The sequence below is a fragment of the Cataglyphis hispanica genome, chromosome 2, assembly GCF_021464435.1.
Source record: "Cataglyphis hispanica isolate Lineage 1 chromosome 2, ULB_Chis1_1.0, whole genome shotgun sequence".
Taxonomy (NCBI): Eukaryota; Metazoa; Arthropoda; class Insecta; order Hymenoptera; family Formicidae; genus Cataglyphis; species Cataglyphis hispanica.
In genome coordinates, this window is record NC_065955.1 from 10,688,789 (window position 1) to 10,711,700 (window position 22,912).

General features: G+C 35.0%; 1 protein-coding gene and 1 long non-coding RNA gene across 5 annotated transcripts in view; one reads left to right on the plus strand and one right to left on the minus strand.

Moving 5' to 3' along the window:
* The window catches only part of LOC126859142 (nephrin-like), a 219,946-nt gene extending 201,760 nt beyond the window's left edge, over window positions 1-18,186 (minus strand). For all 4 annotated transcript variants that reach the window (XM_050610160.1, XM_050610159.1, XM_050610158.1 and 1 more), the window contains exons 1-2: window positions 17,586-18,186; window positions 10,700-11,060 (exon numbers count right to left, since the gene is read on the minus strand). In XM_050610160.1, coding sequence (XP_050466117.1) covers window positions 10,700-10,808 — 109 coding nt within the window. In that variant the 5' untranslated portion in view covers window positions 10,809-11,060; window positions 17,586-18,186. The remainder of the gene's footprint in view (window positions 1-10,699; window positions 11,061-17,585) is intronic.
* Window positions 18,187-18,304: 118 nt separating this feature from the next.
* LOC126859174 (uncharacterized) overlaps window positions 18,305-22,912 on the plus strand; it is a 50,158-nt gene continuing 45,550 nt past the window's right edge. Inside the window, exons 1-3 of the long non-coding RNA XR_007688769.1 lie at window positions 18,305-18,399; window positions 18,648-18,765; window positions 19,415-19,492. This is a non-coding gene — a long non-coding RNA (uncharacterized LOC126859174). The remainder of the gene's footprint in view (window positions 18,400-18,647; window positions 18,766-19,414; window positions 19,493-22,912) is intronic.

Here is a 22,912-nt window from a genome sequence, read left to right on the forward strand (position 1 = left end):
ATCGTGATGCGTCACTATTGGAATTTTTCTTTCGTTTATACTTGATAATTAGATTTATCTTTCTTAAGAGTCTATACTTTATATATAAAAAACATGTAAAAAACATATAATTGCCGATAATTTGTATAAATTTAATAATAAAATAAATATTAAAATATATACTATATTATGATATAATATATATATTAAAATATATACATATAATTACGCTGCGCCATATCAAAGAAAATATTTAAATAGATAACTCTAACCGAGATAACTCTAACAAAGTAAGTTTATTTATTTACAATTTGTTCTTTTTTGATATTTCAAAAGAAAATGCTCGTCTTGTTAAAGTTGAGATTTTTTCAGTAGACAATTTTAACGAAACGGTATTGTATCGTTAATTATTATTCAATAAATAATTGGAAAAAACAATCTTTTTTTTAATTTTATTTTCATGATATTCTTTTTGTTACAGCAAAAAAAAAATTTACCTAATAAAGACGATTGTGAAATTCAATTATAAAGACTAAATGATAACTTGTCAGATATATTGGGTCGTATTTGACCCGTTTCTGCCATTTGCGAACTATGGCAAGTATGTCCGGCGCGTGCGAGGGGTTAATGTAAAGGTCAAATTCGAAGAAAGGGATCATAAATAACAGTAAACGACATTGTCTGGATTTCCAAATATTCGAGTCTTTAAATTAAATTATTCGTTAGAATTTTGCTATTTTCAGAAAGATTATTTGTGATCAATAAATAAATATGCAAAATAACGTCAAGTAACGTCTAAACTAAATGCTAGAAAATATTAATTCATTAATAAATAAAATAATCATTAATAAATCTTGATAACATTAATCTTCACTCTTTACATTAATATTGATCTTTATACACATTTTCACACTAAATTTTCGCTATAGAAAAATCGACTCCATATTCAAGTTATTAGTGTCTGTCATTAGCAGTTAATGAGGTGGGGGGTTTTAATTGTCAATCATTAACAATTTCACCTCGTATCATTTTGCGGCATGATGCGTCGAGCTTCGACGTTGGCATTTGTGCCATTAATGAAAATCAATTTCGCACGTAACGCCGCGAACATTACCGCGAACATAAAATATAATACCCGCGGTAATACTGGATAAATCCCAATTCCATTTCTCTCACTCGCATGCTTATCCGTTTCTCGCTTCGCATACCGAAACTAATCTCCCTCTAATAAAGAAATGCTGGTAACTTCGAATTTTATTCGGAAATGCGCGGAAAGCCACTCGCAATCCGATGCGATGTGCGTCGTTTCGTGCTTCGTATTGAAAAAAAAGAGACAAAATAGGAAAAAAAATTCGGATACCGCAATTTTTAATCACGTTCGATTAACCGTTTTCTTTGTGCAATGTTCGTTATATAAATGACGATGTTAAAATCTTTACGAGCTTAAATTATTGCACTAAATTATTGCACTAAGAGGAATCCAATAAAGGCACGCCATTGTTGCTGCAAGCTCTTGCTAATTGCAATAGAGAGAAAGAGAAAGAGAGAGAGAGAGAGAGAGAGTCTTTAAGATCGATCGGATTTCTGGTAACCGCGAAACGGATGCCATAGTGGCTGTCACAAGGAGATATGAAGGATCAAAGGAAGCAGGATGCGGATGCAACCACTTGACTTTCCTTCATACGACGCCTTTTCGAAGAAAGCTCTCTTTTATATAGACGCGATTGAGTAATGTTTAACGATATTTTTATCGTATAATGTTCGTAAAAAAAATTTTCAGACGAGCATATATTCAATAAATGAATAACTACAAAATGATATTTGATTCGTTTGTTAATTGTTAGATATGGCCAATAAATAAAATGTATAAAATTATATTCTTTCAATTAACATATTAACTAAAGAGTGTCAATTATACTACTAATTAAAGACTGAATTTTACAAAGAACTTGCGATGAATACAGCAAAGTGGAATTTTTAGTCCGAATGAGATGTTTCTATAGTGAATGTTGTTTTCATAATACATATAAAAGTTAGCAATTAAACAAAAAAAAAAAAATATGGCATGATATAATACTTATTAAAATTTTCAATATACAATAAAATTTAAATGTCTTAAAATTTTTGAATCTTGTTCTCTCTAAAACTTAAAAAATTATACAAACTCATATAATTATTTAATTACATAATTATATGTATAATTTTGTGATATAATTGATGCGAAATCGCATTATCTATTTCATTGAAAGATAAATGAACCGAGAGTTTATAACGTTGCTTAATGAAATGTTAATCTGTTACTACTATTGCTAATTTTCCACGTAACCATATACGGGGTGTTTCAAGAGTCCCGGAATATCTCGAAAGTAAATCATTTTTGAGAAAACTGTTTCAAATAATAGTTGTAAGATGCATCAAGTAACAATATTAGTATAACTTTAAATAGCATCGTTAGGATTTGGAACACCCCGTATATCCATGCTCGCGTGCAACGCTCGGATACATGTATATCCTTACATGGAAAATTAGGACAACTATAAAAAGCGAGATGTCGAATGAAGAGTCCATTACTTAAGAGAGAAAGACTCATCGTGTCGTTAGATGTGTATATCGCGGTGCGAAATAATTTCCTCTCCCAAAGTAATCTGAAGTGCCTTCGAAAAGAAAAATAAAAAGCTTTTTCGATCGCGGCTCGACATACCGCCGCGAGAGCAATCCGATAATGTCGCGGCGACATTGTTATTACAAATATCAGCTAATTGTAATTGAGAGCTGCGTAGCCGCGAATTGAAATCTTTATGATCGATCGCGACGATGGCGGTGATGCGAAGCGATGCCCGTTTCGCCAGTAAAACTGCGATGCGAAATAATTGATCGGCGCCGTGCACTGGCGGTAATTAAAACCAACATTTTATCTGCATTCCGAATGTTACTTTCGGTTTTATTTTGTGGGCCGTGTAACGATACGGCAATACGGCGCGGCGCCAAAATTTCTCGCTCATGTGCGCATTATTTCGCGAATTTTCTTCCTGCCGAATAAAAGCCGACACTTTTCAAAAGGTTTCCCGTAGCATTTTCAAAATTCCTTCTGACCGTTCTCAAATTAAAATTAGTTTATCATGTCTGAATTATTCCAGTCCTTTACAGTTACGCGTGCATTGTGAATTCTCATCATTGTTTCGTGAAATATTAGAAATAATATCGCATTTTTGCTCTTTCTGTTCTACAAAAAAAATAAATTAAAAAATTCAAGTATCAATTTTTACATAAAAATAATAAAAAAATGTACAGATACCCTACGCATGTATCGTGTAAACTGCATCGCATTATTATCATTTCATTTCATTTGACAATCGCTGCATGGAAACTCATTAACCTGCTCAATGATTACTCATTGATGCGTCAATTGGACAAATTGGAGGATTTATAGTCGCACGCGAGATTTATCGCGAGATATTACGAAGATCGAAATTACCATAATTAGTCGCCACGCGACACCATTAATAAACTGTATAATGCGATCAAATTAATTTATGCGTGTGCTTTAGGATTACTATGACATCGGAATTACTAACGCATTTGAGTTTAAATTTTCCGTTGCATCCGGCATTCCAACAAATATTGTAAGTCAATTTCTATTCAAAAATCAACGTTACATCACTCTGCCTTGCGAGTAAAATACCAAAATCTCTATACCTGTAATCTTTAGTATGCGATCTATGTATGGCATATATACGAATTTCCTGTTTTACGATCGATTAAACATCAAACGATTCGAAATCGAAGTATTGTAGCGTGCCAGTCGAATCGATCCGAGAAATCCTCTATCTGTCGATCGTTCATCACTTGGCAAACAGTCAAGGGGAATGTATGTACGAAGTATACGAGATATATAAAAACCACGCCTCGTATATATAAACTGCAACCGTAACTGGTCGTTTAACTTTTGTAACGTACAATCTGCGATATTAAACGCTGCGCTGGTACTCGTTTACGTCGCAGTTCTATGACTTACCTCGCATCTTTCCTTTTTTTTTTTATCGACATCATCTTTTTTTACGAGTCTACACACGTTCCAAGCATCGCGTATCCTCCCATCAATAATTTCGTATTTGCCTTACAATTATATGTAATTTCAACATATATTTCAAGCAGAATTGAATTAAAATATTAATTACAATAATAGCGAAAACTGAAAACTTATGCGTCAAGCAATAATCTTTTTAGAAAAAAAAATCGGTTCTAGAATCAGTCACGGTACTCATCAAATTCATGGCAAAATAACGCGCTTACACATCCCCCGAACTTTCTCCACAAATTTGTAAAACTATCGCGAAAATACAGTTTTTATATGGATTGACTTGCGCAATAAAACGCAGGTGGAAACAAAGCCCTTAGTCAGGGATAACACACGCCTGAAACAGATAATCCGCACTAATTCCTTTCTCCTTGAAATTTAACGCCGCACCGGGCACTTACGCTCGCTACACCTAGCTACACACACGGGCAATAAAAAAAAGAAAAAAAAAAAAAAACAGCTCGTTCTGTCGCGAAAGCTTTCGCGCGTAAACAAACGTTAGCCGCGTCACGCCAATGTTCCCCCTCTCCCTATTCCAACTTTTTCGCTCTTCTATTTTTACCGACGTGTGTTGGCACCCCGGCATGCACTTCGATTTTCCCGTGACTTTTCATCGTTCCCGGCGGCCTCATCGCACGAGCCAACGAGCCGCGTAGTATCGCGAGACTTTACTTACGCTACATCGTGCAGATCAAGTAGCTCGAGGATGAGCGTATAATCGTCCTCTCTTATATGTAGTGTAGCCTGCTATTCGATATCTGGTATTCCCTCGTACGAAAAGCAGCCTCGATTTCGATTCTGATGTGCAATGCATTTATCATGAAGCTTGTTGGAAATACGAGACGTCCTTTTTTCATAACATCAAGTATCTGATTCGATCTGTGATCGAATATCATGGCGACCATATGAAAAGATGCTTGAAACAAAATTTTCAAAATAACATTAAAAAAGTACCACACACGCGAAGCAGTTTTAATGTCATAAAACTTTTATCACCGAACACATCTCGGAAGCTAAAGCTTGGAAATACTGTTTTACTGTTTATCCACTAAACCTGCAAACAAGTATGTATAAAACAACATGTCTCTTTAGCTTACGCCGTAATACAGTAGTATACGCGAAGTTTATAAAAGTCCAAGAGAGACATTTTCGACCGCTTGTCGCATTTTTAAATGAAAAAAATTTCAATTGCACGAATCGTATTCTAAAGATTCACAAAATATTGTAATAATAATTATTAAGTTTAGATAAGTTTAATTAATAATTAATTAGTTAACTCTTTATGTGTAAAGCTTACGACGGCAGAGTAAGAGTTTATGACAAAGTACTTATTGTTTGCGATGCAAGACAAGAATTTGCACATATTCAAGGAAGATAGGATGCGTATAATGGTTGCCAAACAAGTGAAGTATTCAAATGAGTTTTTGTCGCATAAAACGCGACACGTATTTACTTCCGCAAGAGCTGACCTACTAATCTAAGAATTAATTAAATCTGCTGTGCCGGCGAGATCTCATTTCATGTCTGTAATTCTCTAGGTACATTGCTCGCGTATAATTTATCTCACATGACTATTTGGCAACGCAATGGAAGCAAGATAATATATAAAATGTTGCAGAATTCCAGAGCTTTATAATCTCGATTCTTGTTATTAAAATGTATAACACTGAAAAGTGCATTATCTCGAATTTCGTTATTCATATCTTTGAATGCGTTTCGTTTTAAATTAAAAATAAATTTTTACTTTATTTTATGGGTTCTAAAAGAATAAAATTTTAATATATTCAAATTTTTTTTTCGCTTGCGCTATTTTTATCATTTCTAATTATTTGAAAGAAAAATCTAAATTTTTGGATCAGACGAGTATTTGTAGTATTGCAAATTTGAGATTCTGATTGTTCACTACGAAGTTCGATATTAAAATGTCGAAGAATTTTTTTTAATTTCGATATAAATCAGTATTTTGTATCTCTAAAAATCTTGAAGCTCCTCTACGCTTCCATCTTTCATCTATTGGATCTGCTATCGAAAGAGCTTTTTGCTTTTAAATATCCTATCCGAAATAATCCGCTCATACTATCGCGAGTCTCGCCCGTTCGGTTCATGAAATATGTATTAAAAGTGACGCCGGTATACAAATTAACTCGGCTGCCTCAATTTAAAAAGAGAAACGCGAGAACGACGTATCTCATTTGGCTTACGGTGTCGTCGCATTCCCCACGGAAACACCTCGCTCGAAAACTTTGCCGAAGAATCCGACGTAGCGACGTCTAATGTATCTTGACGCGCGTTTCACGAGGAAAATGCGGAAAAACTGCAACAAGCACTGAATGTCGACAAATTCAACCCTCAGGCTGCAAGAGTGTGCTTCGTGAGAAAAAAACCAGATTGGCAAATAACATTGACTTTATCGAGATTACAGACAAATGCCAGTCTTTTTTTAGATTTTCTTTTTTTTTTTTTTGCGTTGTGAGCCATGTAAAAGAGTATTAGGATTTAAAATGTAATAATAAGTATATTAAATTTTATGATTTATTGACATGTATAAATCTCTATCTGAATATTTTAAAAGCTTGGACGTATGAGATATCGACTTTTATGAGAATTTTTGCAATAATTCAACATTGTTTGATGAAAAAAAATTGACACGTTTTTGTGTTTTAATTTTATAAAGTTTCATGAAGAAATATTAAAATTCCTGAGTTATTAAAATGATATATATATATATAGATATATGTATAACAATTCTTGAAAAGTAAATGATTGATCTGATAATTTAAAAATGTATGTAAATTTAAAATATAATATCTATACACAATTAAATGAATTGGATATTCTAGAATAAGTATTCTCAAAGTATTCATTTTAAAATGTAGATCAGTATCGCATAGTTTTATTTTCGAAACATTCGCGACAAATATCAACAACAAAATATTTTTGTTTTAACAGTAGTTTCTCTTTAAACGCGCATCGCTCCTTTTATCCCATAATTAAATGATTATACTATTAGAAACAATGTCGTTTTGCTGCCGACGTACTCGATTTAAATAATTTGCGAACCGGAAGGCTCCAAACATGAAGTAATACGCGTGCGTATCGGGAGAAGAAACTTTGATGAAATGCGAAAAGACTTTCCGCAGTTTTAGAAACGTATGAATAAATCATTTTAGTCACGACGAGCATCAGAGCTATAACGCGATAGTAGGCATGGGATCCTCCTTTTCGCTCCTTTATGCAAATCGGAATTAAAAATCGATAGGAAAAAAAGAGGAGAGAAAGATTAAAATTTTCTAATCTTAGTATTCCATTGAATATGCCAATTATTAAATTTATATGTGTCTAATTTGAATATTTAATTTATTAAATTTAATGTTAGATATTAAATTTAAAATATTTATAAAAATGCGTGGAAGATCGTGCTTTCCATAACGCACCACAAGATTCTTACGTTGCAAACGCTATCTTTCATATCGGAAAACGAAAGCAGCAAGATAAAATAAACTTCGAAAGCCAATAATCAACAATTGCTCGTTCATTCGCGAAATCGCGGGACGCTATTAAGACTTCCCGCGTTTTTCGTTTCATTGGCTCCGGAAACTCGAGTCTGACTCTTGTCGCAGTATTGAGATTTTCTCGATAGAGTCGAGCCACGTTTATCGACTAGCCTTTTCATTCTCGTGCGGTGCTCCTCGCAATTTTAATTAATCTACAATTATCGAAATGTTCGAAGTCACATGGCACGCTCGTTTAATTAGTCGCCGGCAGCTTTGCAAATCCTCGATCTCACGAACCCACGTTTCTCTTCCTTTACGCTTCGACTAGCCGTAATTACTTCCATTTCGCGCTCAATGTTAAATAAAACATTCTCGACGTCATTTAGTCGCGTGCGTTTCCTAGTGCGAGTAAAACTACTCGACTATACTCTGCTTTCGCCTGAGTTATTTTCTTGTTGTCCCTGCTCTTGTTGTTATTGCGAGGACCACAACACTACGGACATTTCTCTCTGATAGAGATTCCCGATCGGACGGTAAATATTTAAACGCGAAACGAATCCGACTGAGCTCAAGTTGTCTGCTGACGTTGCGATCACGTCGAGCTTTAACGTCGAGCGGAGTTGCCTGAGAAATTAATTCGCGGTAATTTGAACCGAATCAACTGTTAGAACGGCATCGATCCGTAAAATCTGTGATTGCTATTGAAATTTATAATCAGTGTAATGGAGATTATATCGAATCGGAATAAATCATATGTTTCGTATCGATTGTAAATATCTAAAGTCTCTTTCGCGAAATGTTAAAATTCTAAATATGTTGGGGGGAAAAAGATATTTTGCGACAATAAAAGTTTCTTAAATAAAAGAACACCGTTACGTCTATAGTAACTTCAATTTCAACAAAGTGATTTATCGGCAGGAAATATACGGGGCTATACGTCTCCAGGAATGACGATGTAATTTTACCGGAGAAAGAGGGGGGAGGGGGGGGAGGGGACGAAAGCGGACTCGTGGAGCGAGTCCACTGCGCATTTTCTTTTCGCATGCGGCGCGTCGTCGCCCTGCCTTGATGGTCCACAAAATAACGGCGACACGACGATCTCGTTAGAGCCGCGGTCTGTGTAAAATGGGTTAAAAACCCCTCATTTTCACGCCCGAGGGACGAAATTACGCGGTCCGGCATACCCGGTGGCTTTTGTCACCGGGCTGATTCAATTGCCACGTTACCAACAAAAATATATGTCGTTTTGTCCGTGTACACAAAGCGACATTGCACAACGAAAACTAGAATAATGTCCAACTCGCAAAGAGCTCAGGCGCGTGCCTCGTACTCATCCATGTAAAGAAACTTGGAATTATTACGAAATGTGCGCATGCATATTTCTTAATGATTCCCCCTCTCCACCCATAAATATGTTTCATTTCAAGCTTCACGGGGCCGTGGATGTAAAAAAACCTATTAGAGATGGAAAAAAGATGATATAAAGGGAAAGCGTTTCGTTACCAGGCATGTACCTCATCAATTTTTTTTAGATAAGGACAGTATTTTTTGCAATTATTTATGTATCTCTTGCGTTTTTGAAGCTTTCAAAAATATGCCAGCGTGAAACTCGAGATGAACTGCTTGGTTGCGCAAATGGTTTCGGAAGATCTATTTGAATATCTTCATGTTTATATCTAACATTCATCAAGTTTAATCTGGAAAGTTTTCAACATACGTGCAGTCATTTTTAAAACGACTTTTCTTATATTTAAAAAATACATGCAATGTCATTTTTAAAACGACTTTTCTTATAAAGTACTCTCGCAATTAGTTTAATAGTATTAAAGGAGTAGTGATACAAGTGTCGCGGAAACAATAGACGGAATTAGGTTTCGTAATACTGTTTTCCAACTGCGCACAACACAATCAGTGGAGTAATAATTCTCCATCACGGAGTCAACTGTTAGCAAGATTGATAAATTTATTCAAAGCGCACGATTCGACACACAGCGAGATTCAATCGTGTTAAAGTGATCGCAATCTTCAGCAATCGATATTGTATCTATATTTAGACCACCCCGACTCTCGTGTCTTCGACATTCTCATGCGATATGAGTTATATAAATGGTGTACGTGTTACCTTTCACGTCATTATATCTTGGAGCATAAACGTGCCCGATTTACGTAAACCTAATTACGTACGTTTTCATCGATATTTCAACATTATGTCATAGCTCTATTTGATCGCGGTCGCGTTTGATAAATGATATAACACTTTACGAATCCACAAAAAATGCCACGCAACTAATAAAAACACTCGAAACACATAAACGGCAGTTCTCCGTTATTTAACTCACCGGAAACGTGTAGCCGTACCACAAATTCAATATTCGCGTCGGATAGCGTCGATATGACTACTAGTGGTATTTATATTACCGATACATATTGGAAAAAGAGTGTTTCGTGCATTCGCGATTTTCCTCCCGTTTTTCAAACCGTATGCCAAGTTTCTATCAAAAAAAAAATACGACGCCGCGCATACTCGTATTAATTTTTTTTCCGATCCCAGTATTAACAGAAAGTTCTATCTGCCTCGAGATTAAGATTGATTGATCAATCAATCAAGTTGAAAAAGTTCGGCGGATCTCGGATTATTGATCTCGAAAATGTTGAAATAATCGACAGTGTTCGAAATAAACTATATAGTAATAGATAATTTAACGCGTCCTCGTTTAACCCACGTTATCTAGTAACTCTCACGAACATACCACAAAATTGAATTCAATTAAATGTATTTAACTTAGTTGTTATTATTATATACTATTTGTATTTTCATCTATTCAATATGCATTAATATATATGAACTGATTATGGATGATACTATTTCAGTTAGCACTGCATTTTGTACCATACGTGCTAATTGAGATATTACTATATTCTTTTATTTGGCTATTACTGATAATGCGACATATCAAACACAAATATTTCTTTCAATGTTTAATAACATTTTATTTTATAAGACATCGTCTTTTTTCAATGATAATAGAAAAAAAAAACAGAAAAAATGAATTAAATCTTTTTCCAACATCATATTAAATTCTTTCCTTTCGTTCCATCTTCAATTCAATCATTACGCATATAGTAGATTACTTAAATTAGCACTTACCAATTTCCTGATTGGTTATCCTGGCATGGCAGCTGCTGAAAGCGTAGAGTACAAGCGTGAGGAGTGACGCGAGGGATCGAAGAGGGGCGACCATCTCATCTCGAGGCATCTCGACACCCCGACGTCGTGTCACGTCACGTCACGTCACGTTGCGTCGCGTCAACTCGTGTCAGCGACACACTCGCCCCGCCTCCTTTTTACAGCACTCGTCGTCTTCTGCTCCCTCGTCGTTGACGAAACGCGCGAACCAGGACCCCTGGCACTCTTGAAAGCACTTTCCGCACGACTCAAACTCTCATCGTCGAACTTGTTCTCCGCCTTGAACTCCTCATCCGCGTCCACAGGTTTATCCTCGTCAAACCTTCGAACACACAACCGACACGACACGTTGAAATCATCGATGAATCGCGAACCCGGCCCCATTTTCAAAATTTTCTCCTTTTTTCATTTCTTATTTTGGAAATCGTATTCCACGCCCATCTTTTTGTCGGAAAAATTAAAATGCAGATCATATGGAATGTTATCAACAAAACAAGCTTCTCGCATTTCAAATAAAAATAATATGAAAATGGTTGTAATAAAATTTATTAGTGGAAAAATATTGTAAATTTAATAGCTTCTAAATAATTAAATTAAATTAAAATTATTGTATAGCACATTTATAATATATGATATTGTTGAATATATATAATAAAAAATTATGTCTTATAGTATTTAAAACAGAGAAAAAGAGATAGGGAGAGAAACCTGTATTTATATACACACACACATATATATCAAATCCTGCTTCTACATCTACATTAAACAGAGTACTATAAGTTAAAGAGAGATAGCGAATCATCTATTTGGGGCTAGATAATCCAAGACTACCGAGCTTTGAAAATATATCTACCTCAAATAGAGATCAGACTGTCCTGGAAATTATTTTGCGATACAGGGCAAATAAAATGTTCTAATCTGAAAAAAAAATTACTTTTTAAACATAAATTCCTGAATTCTTTTTTGCAAAAGAACAATTTCGCAGAATTTGGATTTCCCTGAGATTTGGCAAAATATATAAACGCTGCTTATCAACGTTAAACTAAATTAATCTCCGCGACACAATTATTGCATTAATTGTTGAGTGAGCAGTTAACGCTAGAGTGGATGCTTAAGTTTATCAGCTGTGAAACATCGTTTATTTCCTAATCTCGAATTTGCACTCGCGCACCAATGTAATGCGCGATAGGGTTGCGATTTCGGAAAATTGCGATCCTTGCAAATGTAACGTGCGAGCTCGCATTCGCGCCCCTTCTTTCTCTCTCTGTCTCTCTCTCTCTCTTTCGCACGGTTCTCTCTCCAATTCTATTCTGCTGATTTTCCTTTCTCACCTGCAGCAGGGACACGCATGCAATTACAATGGTAGTCGCCGCTACCGCTCAAACTCGCTCGATAGTTGATGCCGTACATTCGGCGTAATCACGCCGCTGTTTAAAAAAAAAATTTCCGTATCCGCTGTCTCGCCTCTTCCCTCGTTATCGCAAAATGTTTTTTAGCACTCGATTCCCGTAGAAGTCAGTGAAGATAGAAGAGAGAGAGAGAGAGAGAGAGAGAGAGAGAGAGACGAAATATTTCATCCGACGATGCAATTGCTTCCGCCGCGAATATAATTCGACCGACAAAAAAAAAAAAAAAAATACGAGAGAAAGAGGAAAAAAATATATATATGTATATCGTTATAGCGCATTCATCGCCTGTGACAGCGGTATAGCGGTGTGTTTCTTGCCCGAGTTTTTGACACGCGCGACAGGCTTCGCCGATTGTGACACGGTGCACACCGGCGTTTAATATCGCGATATTGTCGTTTAATCGAGTTACGTGCCCCAGTTATTATTTTATTTACCGATCGCGCAACAAGTTTATTTCCGGAAACTTTTCGTCGGGTGTTACACTTTCGTTATATCGTGCTTCGCGCGCGTTTTATCGTGATATATCGCGTCCGTACGTTTCTATTATATTATCTTCTACATCAAAGAGGAAGAGAGCAACAAAGAGAGAGAGAGAGAGAGAGAGAGAGAGAGAGAGAGAGAAAGGATGCTCTTTTCAATCGACGTTGCGTCTTCGAAAAGATATCAAAATAATGTACACCTCGATGTACACGTATATCTTTCTTCATTTATATGATAAATTTCTCTCGAAAAAGAAAATAAGGCGATTCTTGAGGAATAATATAAGATATAAGACTTTTCATGCAAAAAAATTAATCGCATTTGAAAAATGTAGCAAATTATGTCATTTGGTTAAAACAAAGTTTCGCTGCTAAACTAAAAGTAACGTTCAATTACAAGCAATGTCGTTTGAAATTTCATGACACAATCAAGAGGAATAATTTGCAAATACTTTAAATTGAGCAGCTTAATTTAATATTGACAGATAATTGTGCCTTTAATTACTTTTCGCGGGCGAGACTCGGAGAAATAAATAATTAATTTTCCCCGTTAGATCCCCTTGCCGTCCAGCTCGAGGCTCTAACGAAGCAAAAAATAGCATCAATTTTCACAATGAACGAACGAACAAACGAAACGCGTATCGAAGAATGTCCGGCATTATCCGAGAAATTGCATTGTAAAATTGTAAAATCGCAAGCGGCTCGCATCGAGCCGTTTAATTCGAGACTAATTAATGGTTCAATCACGTCTCGCGCGCGGATATCGCAAGGGACCCAGTAAATTACGACTCATTATTCCACATCGTACGAAACATAGTGTCTACGTAAAAGAAGTGTCCGGACAGTTTCATTCGGGAGTTAAACCGCTAACCGAAAATTTGTGCATTGATACCGCAATATCCGAACAATTTCCATCGATAGGGGAAAAGGTCGTACGATGGAATTCCATTTTGCTTTCAATATTCTATGAAGTTTCAATATTGCGTAAATATATGTAATGATATATTAATCCGTGTATAATTTAATATCCTATGATATAATGCGGTAAAAATAAAAATAAAAATAAAAAAAAACTGTTAATAAAATTATGTTTAAAAAAAAACTGCAAAAAGTATCTCAAGAATAAAATTAAAACATATATTTTAATCATAATTATCACATAAAAAACATAAAGATTAAAATATGCCAATCAATAGATATTTTAAAATAAAAAATCAAAATGCATTTTTCAAGATTATTTATGTGAAAAATAATTTTTTCTCTACTACATGAGATGACAAAACTTCATTTTAATGTCTTTATCTTAAATAAACATAATAACTATAAATTATAATAATCTCTTATTAAAAATATTCAAGATATTTTCACATAAACGGAAAAACTAATTCAGAAAAGGCATCTCATGAAATGTTTACGATTACACTCTCTCTGTTTCGATGCATCTTATACATATAATGTATAATTATACATATAATATACCTTATTCCTAGTAAAATCTCAAACCTACATGTTTATGTCACGAACTTCCTGAAAGAGACCCCAACTATTCGTTTCCATTCAGCAATGAGTCGGATTATTAAATCCGAATGTCCAAGTCTTTAGCGGTTCTCTCTTGATGGTATTTATTTGCCGGGATAACGCGACAAATTTTCGGCAAAATCACGCACATATATCTAATCTTCTCGAATTAATGTCCCGAACGGTTCGGTCGAAACCGCGACGCATATTAGATACGCAACGATGCAAAATGCCCAGAATTCTTAGAACAGGTCGCGGTTAGAATCTCTCGATGATACAGCATAATGTTAGGAATGTTATCGTCCACCCGACCATTAGATTTCCATGTAAATGCAGCGACGCATCTGCCGATAGGCAGATTATTCGGTGGTCATCCGCTCGGAGAATCGAGGATCCAACCATTTTCTGCGTGATCTCTAGACGCTTATAAAACGTATCAGATTGACAATGGACGTAAATTCAATGACGTGAGAATTTCATTTCTCTGCGTATGAGATATACATATTCGATGCATATTCGCGTTGGCATTGCGAATCGCAAAATATTTATCTATTCTGCTTCACATGTCAGGCCAATACTTCTCATTTATCTGTTAATATTCTATCTGAGAGGTTTAATGTGTATTTAATGACCTGACGTAATATTTAAGGAAAAATGTACTGAAAAAATATAGTTGGCATCTTTCAGGACGTTTACGTGACACAAGATGCGACATACAAAAATACGAATCGGCAAGTTAAATCAATAAAACAGTGATGCAAAATGTATGTCTGACAGTAGAAGGTATAAGCTAAAGCATATTCATTTAAAAAATAATACGAATAAAACAAAAGTGTACATATTTCATATGAAATAATCTTTAGCTTTTATTACGAAAGAGCATATTTGTAAACGTCATTGTTTTTTCGAATAAATATAAACTAAGAGATGTGAATATTCAAAGAATTATAATGCGAAGTACGATTTATATTTTTTATCATTTCTTTTCTTTTCCATATTTTCTAAAATATGAAAAATATATATCGTATTAATCGAGGCAAGCTTCAAGCAAAAGCATCAATGTCTCTCACTCGTATTTTCCGAAATCTGATAAAAGCCTTTGACAAATAAGAGGAAAAACGTTCACTTTATTTATCCAATATATATGTAAAGTAAATCTATATTTAATTAAATCAAATTTAATTTATTCCATTTATAACCAAACCAATCATTAATACAAAGAGAGGACAATTGATATTTTAACGAAAAATGGTTCTTTTAATAAGATATTGTTGTTAATAAAATAGTGTTGTTAATCTTATATGAAAATAAATATTGCTACATGTCTCTTATTAATTTACCAAATTAATTAAAATATATATTTACAGCGTGAAATACAATAAAATTTGTCAAAAGTAAAAATTAATGATACAATACAATCAACAAAAAATAATGACTGTCCATACACGATGTACAGACGTAATATTTAATTATTCCAAATATCAAGCAATATTTTCTGTAGCAAAATTTTATTTATTATTTTATATTTTTCCAGAAAATTTTCCCCAAAAATATGTGAACAGTTTTTAAAACGCGTACGAATTCGATTCGAGAGTTGTATCGTTTAAGGATATATCTCGCGCATTTAAGAAGAGTCATACTCACAATATTCTCAGGTCTAAAACATCTCGAGGTTCATGTTGCCGAAGCGCTTAGCGGCTTATCTCTCGCTTGCATCTATCTAACGCGACGAGACGCGGCGAATTCTCGGAAAAATCGGGAGCACTGCTCCTCGAACTAATGCCGCGAGCAAGAGACTCGTTGAAATCATAGACACGCAATTCAACAACATTCTCTGAAAGACATACAATTTTTATAAAATATATCAGAGCATCAATCGCGCGCGCGCGTGATTGATATATATCGGGAAATAAATTAGATTTAAAAAGGATGCGATAAAAAGAAGGATGGATCCCACATTTTAAGCCCTCGTGTATCCCCAACAGGTATAATTTCCTACGTGACGTGCCGGCTCCTTAGCATCGGAATTCTTTCATCTATCCGATCACAAAGGCACAAATTGTTTTCGTGACTGGCAACGCGCGGCTTTTTCGAGAAAATTGCCAGTCACAAGGCGGGAGTGACAAGCGCCCAATTTAAGTCCCGTGTAATACGTCTGTGTAACTGTTCCCCGTGGCATTATCGCGCGTCCGCGATTGATCGTTGGCTCGCATGTGAAATCCCCACTCGCTCCCAATGACGGAGACGGCAGGAGGATCTATTTTTTCGAAGAAAGCGATCGCGCGTCGCCTTCTGTGAGAGAAAGGTACATGGAAATTTTACGAAAGATTAAAAAATTCTTACAGTAGCGGAACACGCCGCTGCGCCATGAAGCCGCTCCAGCGGATGCTTGCATGCGACGCTCCGCGTGTGATGGACGGTGCATATTTACTCTCCAAATCGCGTCATGATTTATGATGCATAAGGATGTGGAAGGCGTCAAAAACGGACGTGTGTGCGATATGATTAAAATTAATTTCTGATCTTATCACATGGAATCTCTCAAGGTATTGTTGTTTCATAATATTATATATTATATATCATATGTAGTAATATGCAATTTTATTGGTACTCATAAATCATAAATAATTTAACGGTGGAAATTATACATACATATATATATATATATATATATATATATATATATATATATATGCACGTATGTACATTCGTTTGTACGTTTGGCAAAACAGGCGAATATTCTGTATTCACGTACTCAACGTGAACTGCAACATGATCGTTTTTAAGAATTTTTGATAAATAATTTTTGGCAAATAATATCTCATTATTTTCGACATAATGTCATGCCGAATTAATCCAACTGCATCCGATAATATTGTGTTGTTTATACATACAAAATCGCTTGATTCTGTATCACTAATTATTTGCCAATAAATATTCATTGAATATACGCTATTGTTTCCTACATACACTCGTTAAATATCGAAATATGTGTTAGTTTTTCGCGTCATTCGCGCCATTCTTTAAACGTATGCATAAACTATCGCTCTTGTGATACTCGCTACTGGCAATTAAAAATTTTTGAATTAATTCGCGACAAAATTGTAATGAAAATTGAGGGGGGAAAAGTTGAACGTAGTAATGTTAATAAGCGCATCAAAATCGAATGAGCACTGGACGAAAAAGATATCGTGTGTATTTTAATTTGATGCATCGCAATTAAAAATCATAAAAGTGTCATCATTTCTGACCCAGTTTACTTCTGACAATTAATCGTATCGTATTACTTTGCAAAATAATATTTCCCACTATATTAATCGCAAATTTTTAATCTCTTACAAATATTTCCTCATTAATCATTCTCTTGGCGTTTGTGTGCGCTTATATATGTGTAATGACGAAGAAAAAGAGAAAAGTGGAGAAAGTGCGTACGAGTCTCACCGTCAAAAGATCCTTGGAGGGCACGATCACAGGACACATTTCCTTCGAATACGATCGTCCGCGAGTGCAGTCCATTTCACGTTGGAAGGTCCGGTTTCCATCACCGAGAACGATACTTTGCAGCTTCTTCACAGGATCATCACCGTTATTAATCCTTTCCGCTCACGAACACACACGAACACGCACACACTCGCGCAAGAAAAACAAACGGAGAGTCGAGGAAACCATAAAAAAGGCACACTCCAGCAACTTGTTGCGAATTTGAAGAGCGCGGGACTTTAGATCACTATGGCAACTTTAGATCATTCGAAATGTTGATTGTTTTCGCATCGTCCGCGACGTATCGTCAAGTCCTCTCTCTTGTCGTGTCCGAAAGAATTATCGCGGTTATTTGCCGTCGCGAGATTTCACGATATGGAAATGTTTCCAATTCGAATTTTCAACGATGTCGCGACACTCCCGAATCTTGCACTTTTTACTGCCGTTTGAATAACTTGCGCGGATAATTTCGGAGCGATCGGGGTTACGCGCGACTGGTAGTCGAGGGTGACTTTTTTGTTCGGCCGCTCACGAAATAGACACGTACGCGACGGTTACACGATCAGCACTGAAGTGATGCGCGATGCGCGGCGAGTGGGGAACCGGGCGCGCGCCGGTCGCTCGCCCGAGCGCGCCCGAAGATTGCCGAGGCGAGCCGAGGCATTCGCGAAGTGTGGCCGGCGCGCGCGAACGGCGCATTCTTTTGATTAACGCGCCGACAATCGTGCGAGTGCTCTCTAGTCTCCGGTCCGATCTGCGAGGAGAGGGACGAGGGGTAAATATACAACAATGATAAATATACTATACTTGGAGCTGGGGAAGCTGGGAGTAAGAGATCGCTTAGCTTCCCCGAGTAATTGTAAGCCGGGCATCTCTTGTCGCCGTGTCATCGACATATGTATACATATACGTACGCGCGCGTGGTTAATGTCGCGTAAGTTATTCGATATTTTCCGGGTAATGTCGCGTAACTCGTACGCGCGATATTGCGAGGGTAATATGTATTTTTAACGTCTTTTACAGCGACGGCCTTCTCTCGCGGTTTAGTTGACAACACGCTCGCTTACGAATCACCGACCTTCGATCGCATTGACTTTATCCTGTTCATGGCGACCGACGAGGCAACTTCGCAGTCCAACCGGTAGGCATTTTTCTTTCGGCAATAGATAAATGTAGTTAATAAGCAGTAGTTATTAGTAGTTATAAGTAATAGTTATTAGTTATAATGCTGCTTATAATAAGCATAACAATGTTTGTAAGTTTTAATATAGATATCGATAGTAGAAAATTTTATTGGAACAAAAATATTAATATTTTCGAAAATATTAATATTTTGCATTACATGATAAACATGTATTAACATTTTCATGAATATGTAATTTATAAATCGACGAACGAGAGTATATGTTGCACCGAAAATTTTACTAGCATGAATTATGCTTACGATATATGATAATTATGAAGTAATGCAAACATTTTTTAATTAATGTAATGTAAAAGTATTACTATATGCATTATAACAGCAAAATACGACAACATTAATATTAATACTGATAGTGTAATAACAAAATACGATAACATAATTACTGATTGTAATAATAATAATATATAGCAATGATTGACCTCATATTAATTTTTTTTAAATGTACAAAAAGATTCTTTGCATATAAAATTAGGTTATAATGAATTAATGATCGAAAAAATATTATGATATATTTTATATAAATACAAAGTTATATATGACATATTTTTATATCTAATTTTTTACATTTTATGTTTGTTTATTTTAGAGAGTTCAGACAGTTTTATTTGGAATGGTTTCTCATTATCAGCAACGGTGAGCCATAATTGACAAATCAACGTGTACGGTGAGTCATAAAAAATTATTAATAATTAATATACAAAAGTTGTGAGATGTTTAACAAATCTCTATATAACTGTTGAAACATTAGGATTTCTTGAAAATTGTATATTTGATGCAAGCATAATCAAAGTGATGATTATTAGTTTTTTTTATGCTACAAAATTTATATAAATATTACAAAAACATATTAGGAACATTTTTTTAGAAGATTTCGAGACTAGCTTTATATGTATGCAAATAATTCTTAAAAAGCAATTACATGTCACATATACAATACATGTAATTATATATAGATATAGAGATAAAATATTAATCTCCATGTCATATTGAATGTTATGTCCCGTCATATTAAACTTAAATAAATAAAACTTGAGCCATAAAAATACAAAAGTTGTACTCTCCATAAATAAAGATATGCCTGAAATTATTGCGTGGCTAGAAATGTTTATATTTTAACGTAACATTTTTTTAATATCTCGTCCGTATCTCTCTTTCAAAATTATTAACAAGATTAAAACAATATTTATTCAAGCAAATTAATTAAAAATATAGTATCTTGTTTCGTTAATAAGAATTTAATATTATAATATTTGTAATATTGTATATAATGTAATATTTAATATTATATTTTTATTTATACAATAATTATAAATGATTAGTAGACATTGCGCAATATTTTGTTTAATACGTAAAAAAATTTTCTTTCTCCGTGGAATATTTCGAGAGAGACAGAGGGGAAAAAGGATTAGAGGACGAATTGATCGTATTTGTCAATTAGATGAGAGACTATTTTCACGCGAGAGACAGGAATTAATCTTGACACCACGAAGCTTGGCGCATCTGTACTTTATTAAAAGGCGTTTCCTTCTCGCCGAAAAATACGGATGTTCGATAGAATTCCGATTATGTAAAACACGGAAAATCCCGGCATGCCTGAAAGTAATTGGGGCGTTTGCCTTAGGGATTTTTGGATCGAACGCGTTATGTGCTGTGTTCCATGCATTTTTTGCGAGTTACGGGGACGTCGTATGTGTGTTATGCGCCATCGTTTTATTTCCGGGACGTGGCGTTCACTGTTTGCGGTCTTGTCGAGTATTCGCATTGAGTATGTTGAGAAAGCGTGTACTTCTTCTCTCCCGCGAGTTGTCGATATATACACAAACATGGGGGTGGAGGAGGAGGAGGGATGTATTCTCCGCATTCCCTCTTGGTGCACTCGCGCCAAAGCACGCATGCATTTTTATAAGCCGGCACAAGCGAATCTACGGGTTACGCTTTTTGATCCGCATCTCAACGTTACGTTATATGCACAACAAAAAGAGAAATCGTATAGTAGTACAATAATTATTTGTATTTAATGTAACCAAAGAAAAAATATATCGGTGAAAGAAATATTCTAGATAATATAAGAAGTTTAGAAAATTACAATAAACGTTATAAAATAAAGTTAGTTTTAAAAATTACGAGCACGAGAAAAGGGATATTTGAAAAAATTTGTTATTAACACCGCAAATACAGAATCGCAAAAATAACACGAAACGCTTGCAAAGCAAGGATGTATAATAGCAGAAAATTATACCGGCATTTCCAAGTTTAGCAGATATGTATGACTCATGTAATATATGCTTGTTTTGGTTAATGAGGATACATGTTCGTAAAAAGACTTGGCCGCTCCAATATCATATTAATAAAGATAATTAGATGATAGGCGTTTCTAAGTATAAAAACAAAACCGAGATTAGCATGTTAATGTGAAATATTCTCTAGATGATGTAAATTATATCATTTTGCTGATTTCACCTTTAACTTTACGCACTATATTTTCATTCTTATATCACAAAAATTTATAATTTTTTTTTTATATATAAATCTTTCTCTCCGTCATTGACATTAATCACGCGAGGTAAGTTACCCACTTATTAAGCAGTGGCCCTGTTGGGAGACCAATTATTCAAATATGATCGAATAAATACATAAGCAAACGAGGGACAGCTGAGCTGATCCGGAGCGGATGCTATATCGTTTGTGTACATGTGAAAGGCACCGACGAACGAGTGGTCGTTATTCGTCGGCATCTTCTTGTCGTCGGCAATGCGAGCGTACGTTTTTCGTTCTGGATGCGCAATGACGTGTGGGGAGGAAAAAGGGAGGAATCGCATTTCAAAAGCGGCGCAAGAAATTACCGAGTGCATGACCGCAGAGACCACCTAGACGCCCGCGTTTTCCGTCATCATACACACTCACTGATAATCATGACGAATGTTCGCAATGACGTTTTTCTTAATTGTTTCAATATTTCAGACGACTGCTTCTCGAGACTGCCGCCGAGCTGCATCGGCGTGAATAAGATGTATCATCGGGAAACGTTTTAAATTATTTTTAGCGGATATTAAATTGCGTCAACCGTTTAATCTTGCGAGGAAATTGTGGAATTTTTTTATGATACATAACGTACTTTTCATAATACGCGTTTTATCTTTTTCATCTCGGAGATTGTAAGTTTCTCTTCAGCTAAATGAGAAAAATCTATTTAATATCTTATATTCAAGTATTTTATTCGTACTGAATATAACATGTAACAACAAATTGAAAAGAAAAAATTGAAAAGAGTTGAAAAAAATTGTTATTAGTAAAAATTAAATAATATAAAATTAAATAAATTAAATAACTATACATTATTACATTTGATATACATGTACGTTTAATATGTACCGTGATTTTTAATAATGCCATTTCCACTTCAGGGATTGTTCACAGATTGTTTGATGAAAGTCAAAAATTTAGCTTTTAGCTTTTGTATAATAAAAACTAGCGAATTTTTACAGTTTTTCGCGATTTCAAATGATTTAAAATAAAAGGCTTTTGACAAATTATCTTTTAAAAATTCAAAAATACGTTATATATATTTTTTATTTAATTTTAAATATATTTAGACATTTATAAAATGTTAATTTAAAGCTTAATTATCCAATATAATGAAACACAAAAATGATTAAAACGTGATATTTGGTTTAAATTAAAATAGATAAAGTAGAACTTGACATATTAAATAAATAAATATTTTAACACACATAATGAACAGCAATATGATGAACAGACATGGTTATAATTTCGTAATTTATTGCTTAATATGAAGTGAAAAATCCATAAAGGAGGAAGGGATCTTGATTAAGTAAGATATCGATCAGGTATTCCTCCTCCTCCTCCGATTCTCTAGCCTGCAGCCGCTATCCCTTTTGTTGGGTTTCTCGGAATACATTTTGACAACATGCAGAGACTCAACAGCGGCATCCCGCGGCCTCGTCAGAGTTTACGAGAATGCATGTCATTGGCTCTATTGTACCGCTTATAGACTCCAGCAGAAGCAGACACGAAAGAGACCCTCTTCGCTCGTAAGAATATTCTTCACGCATGATCTGCCATT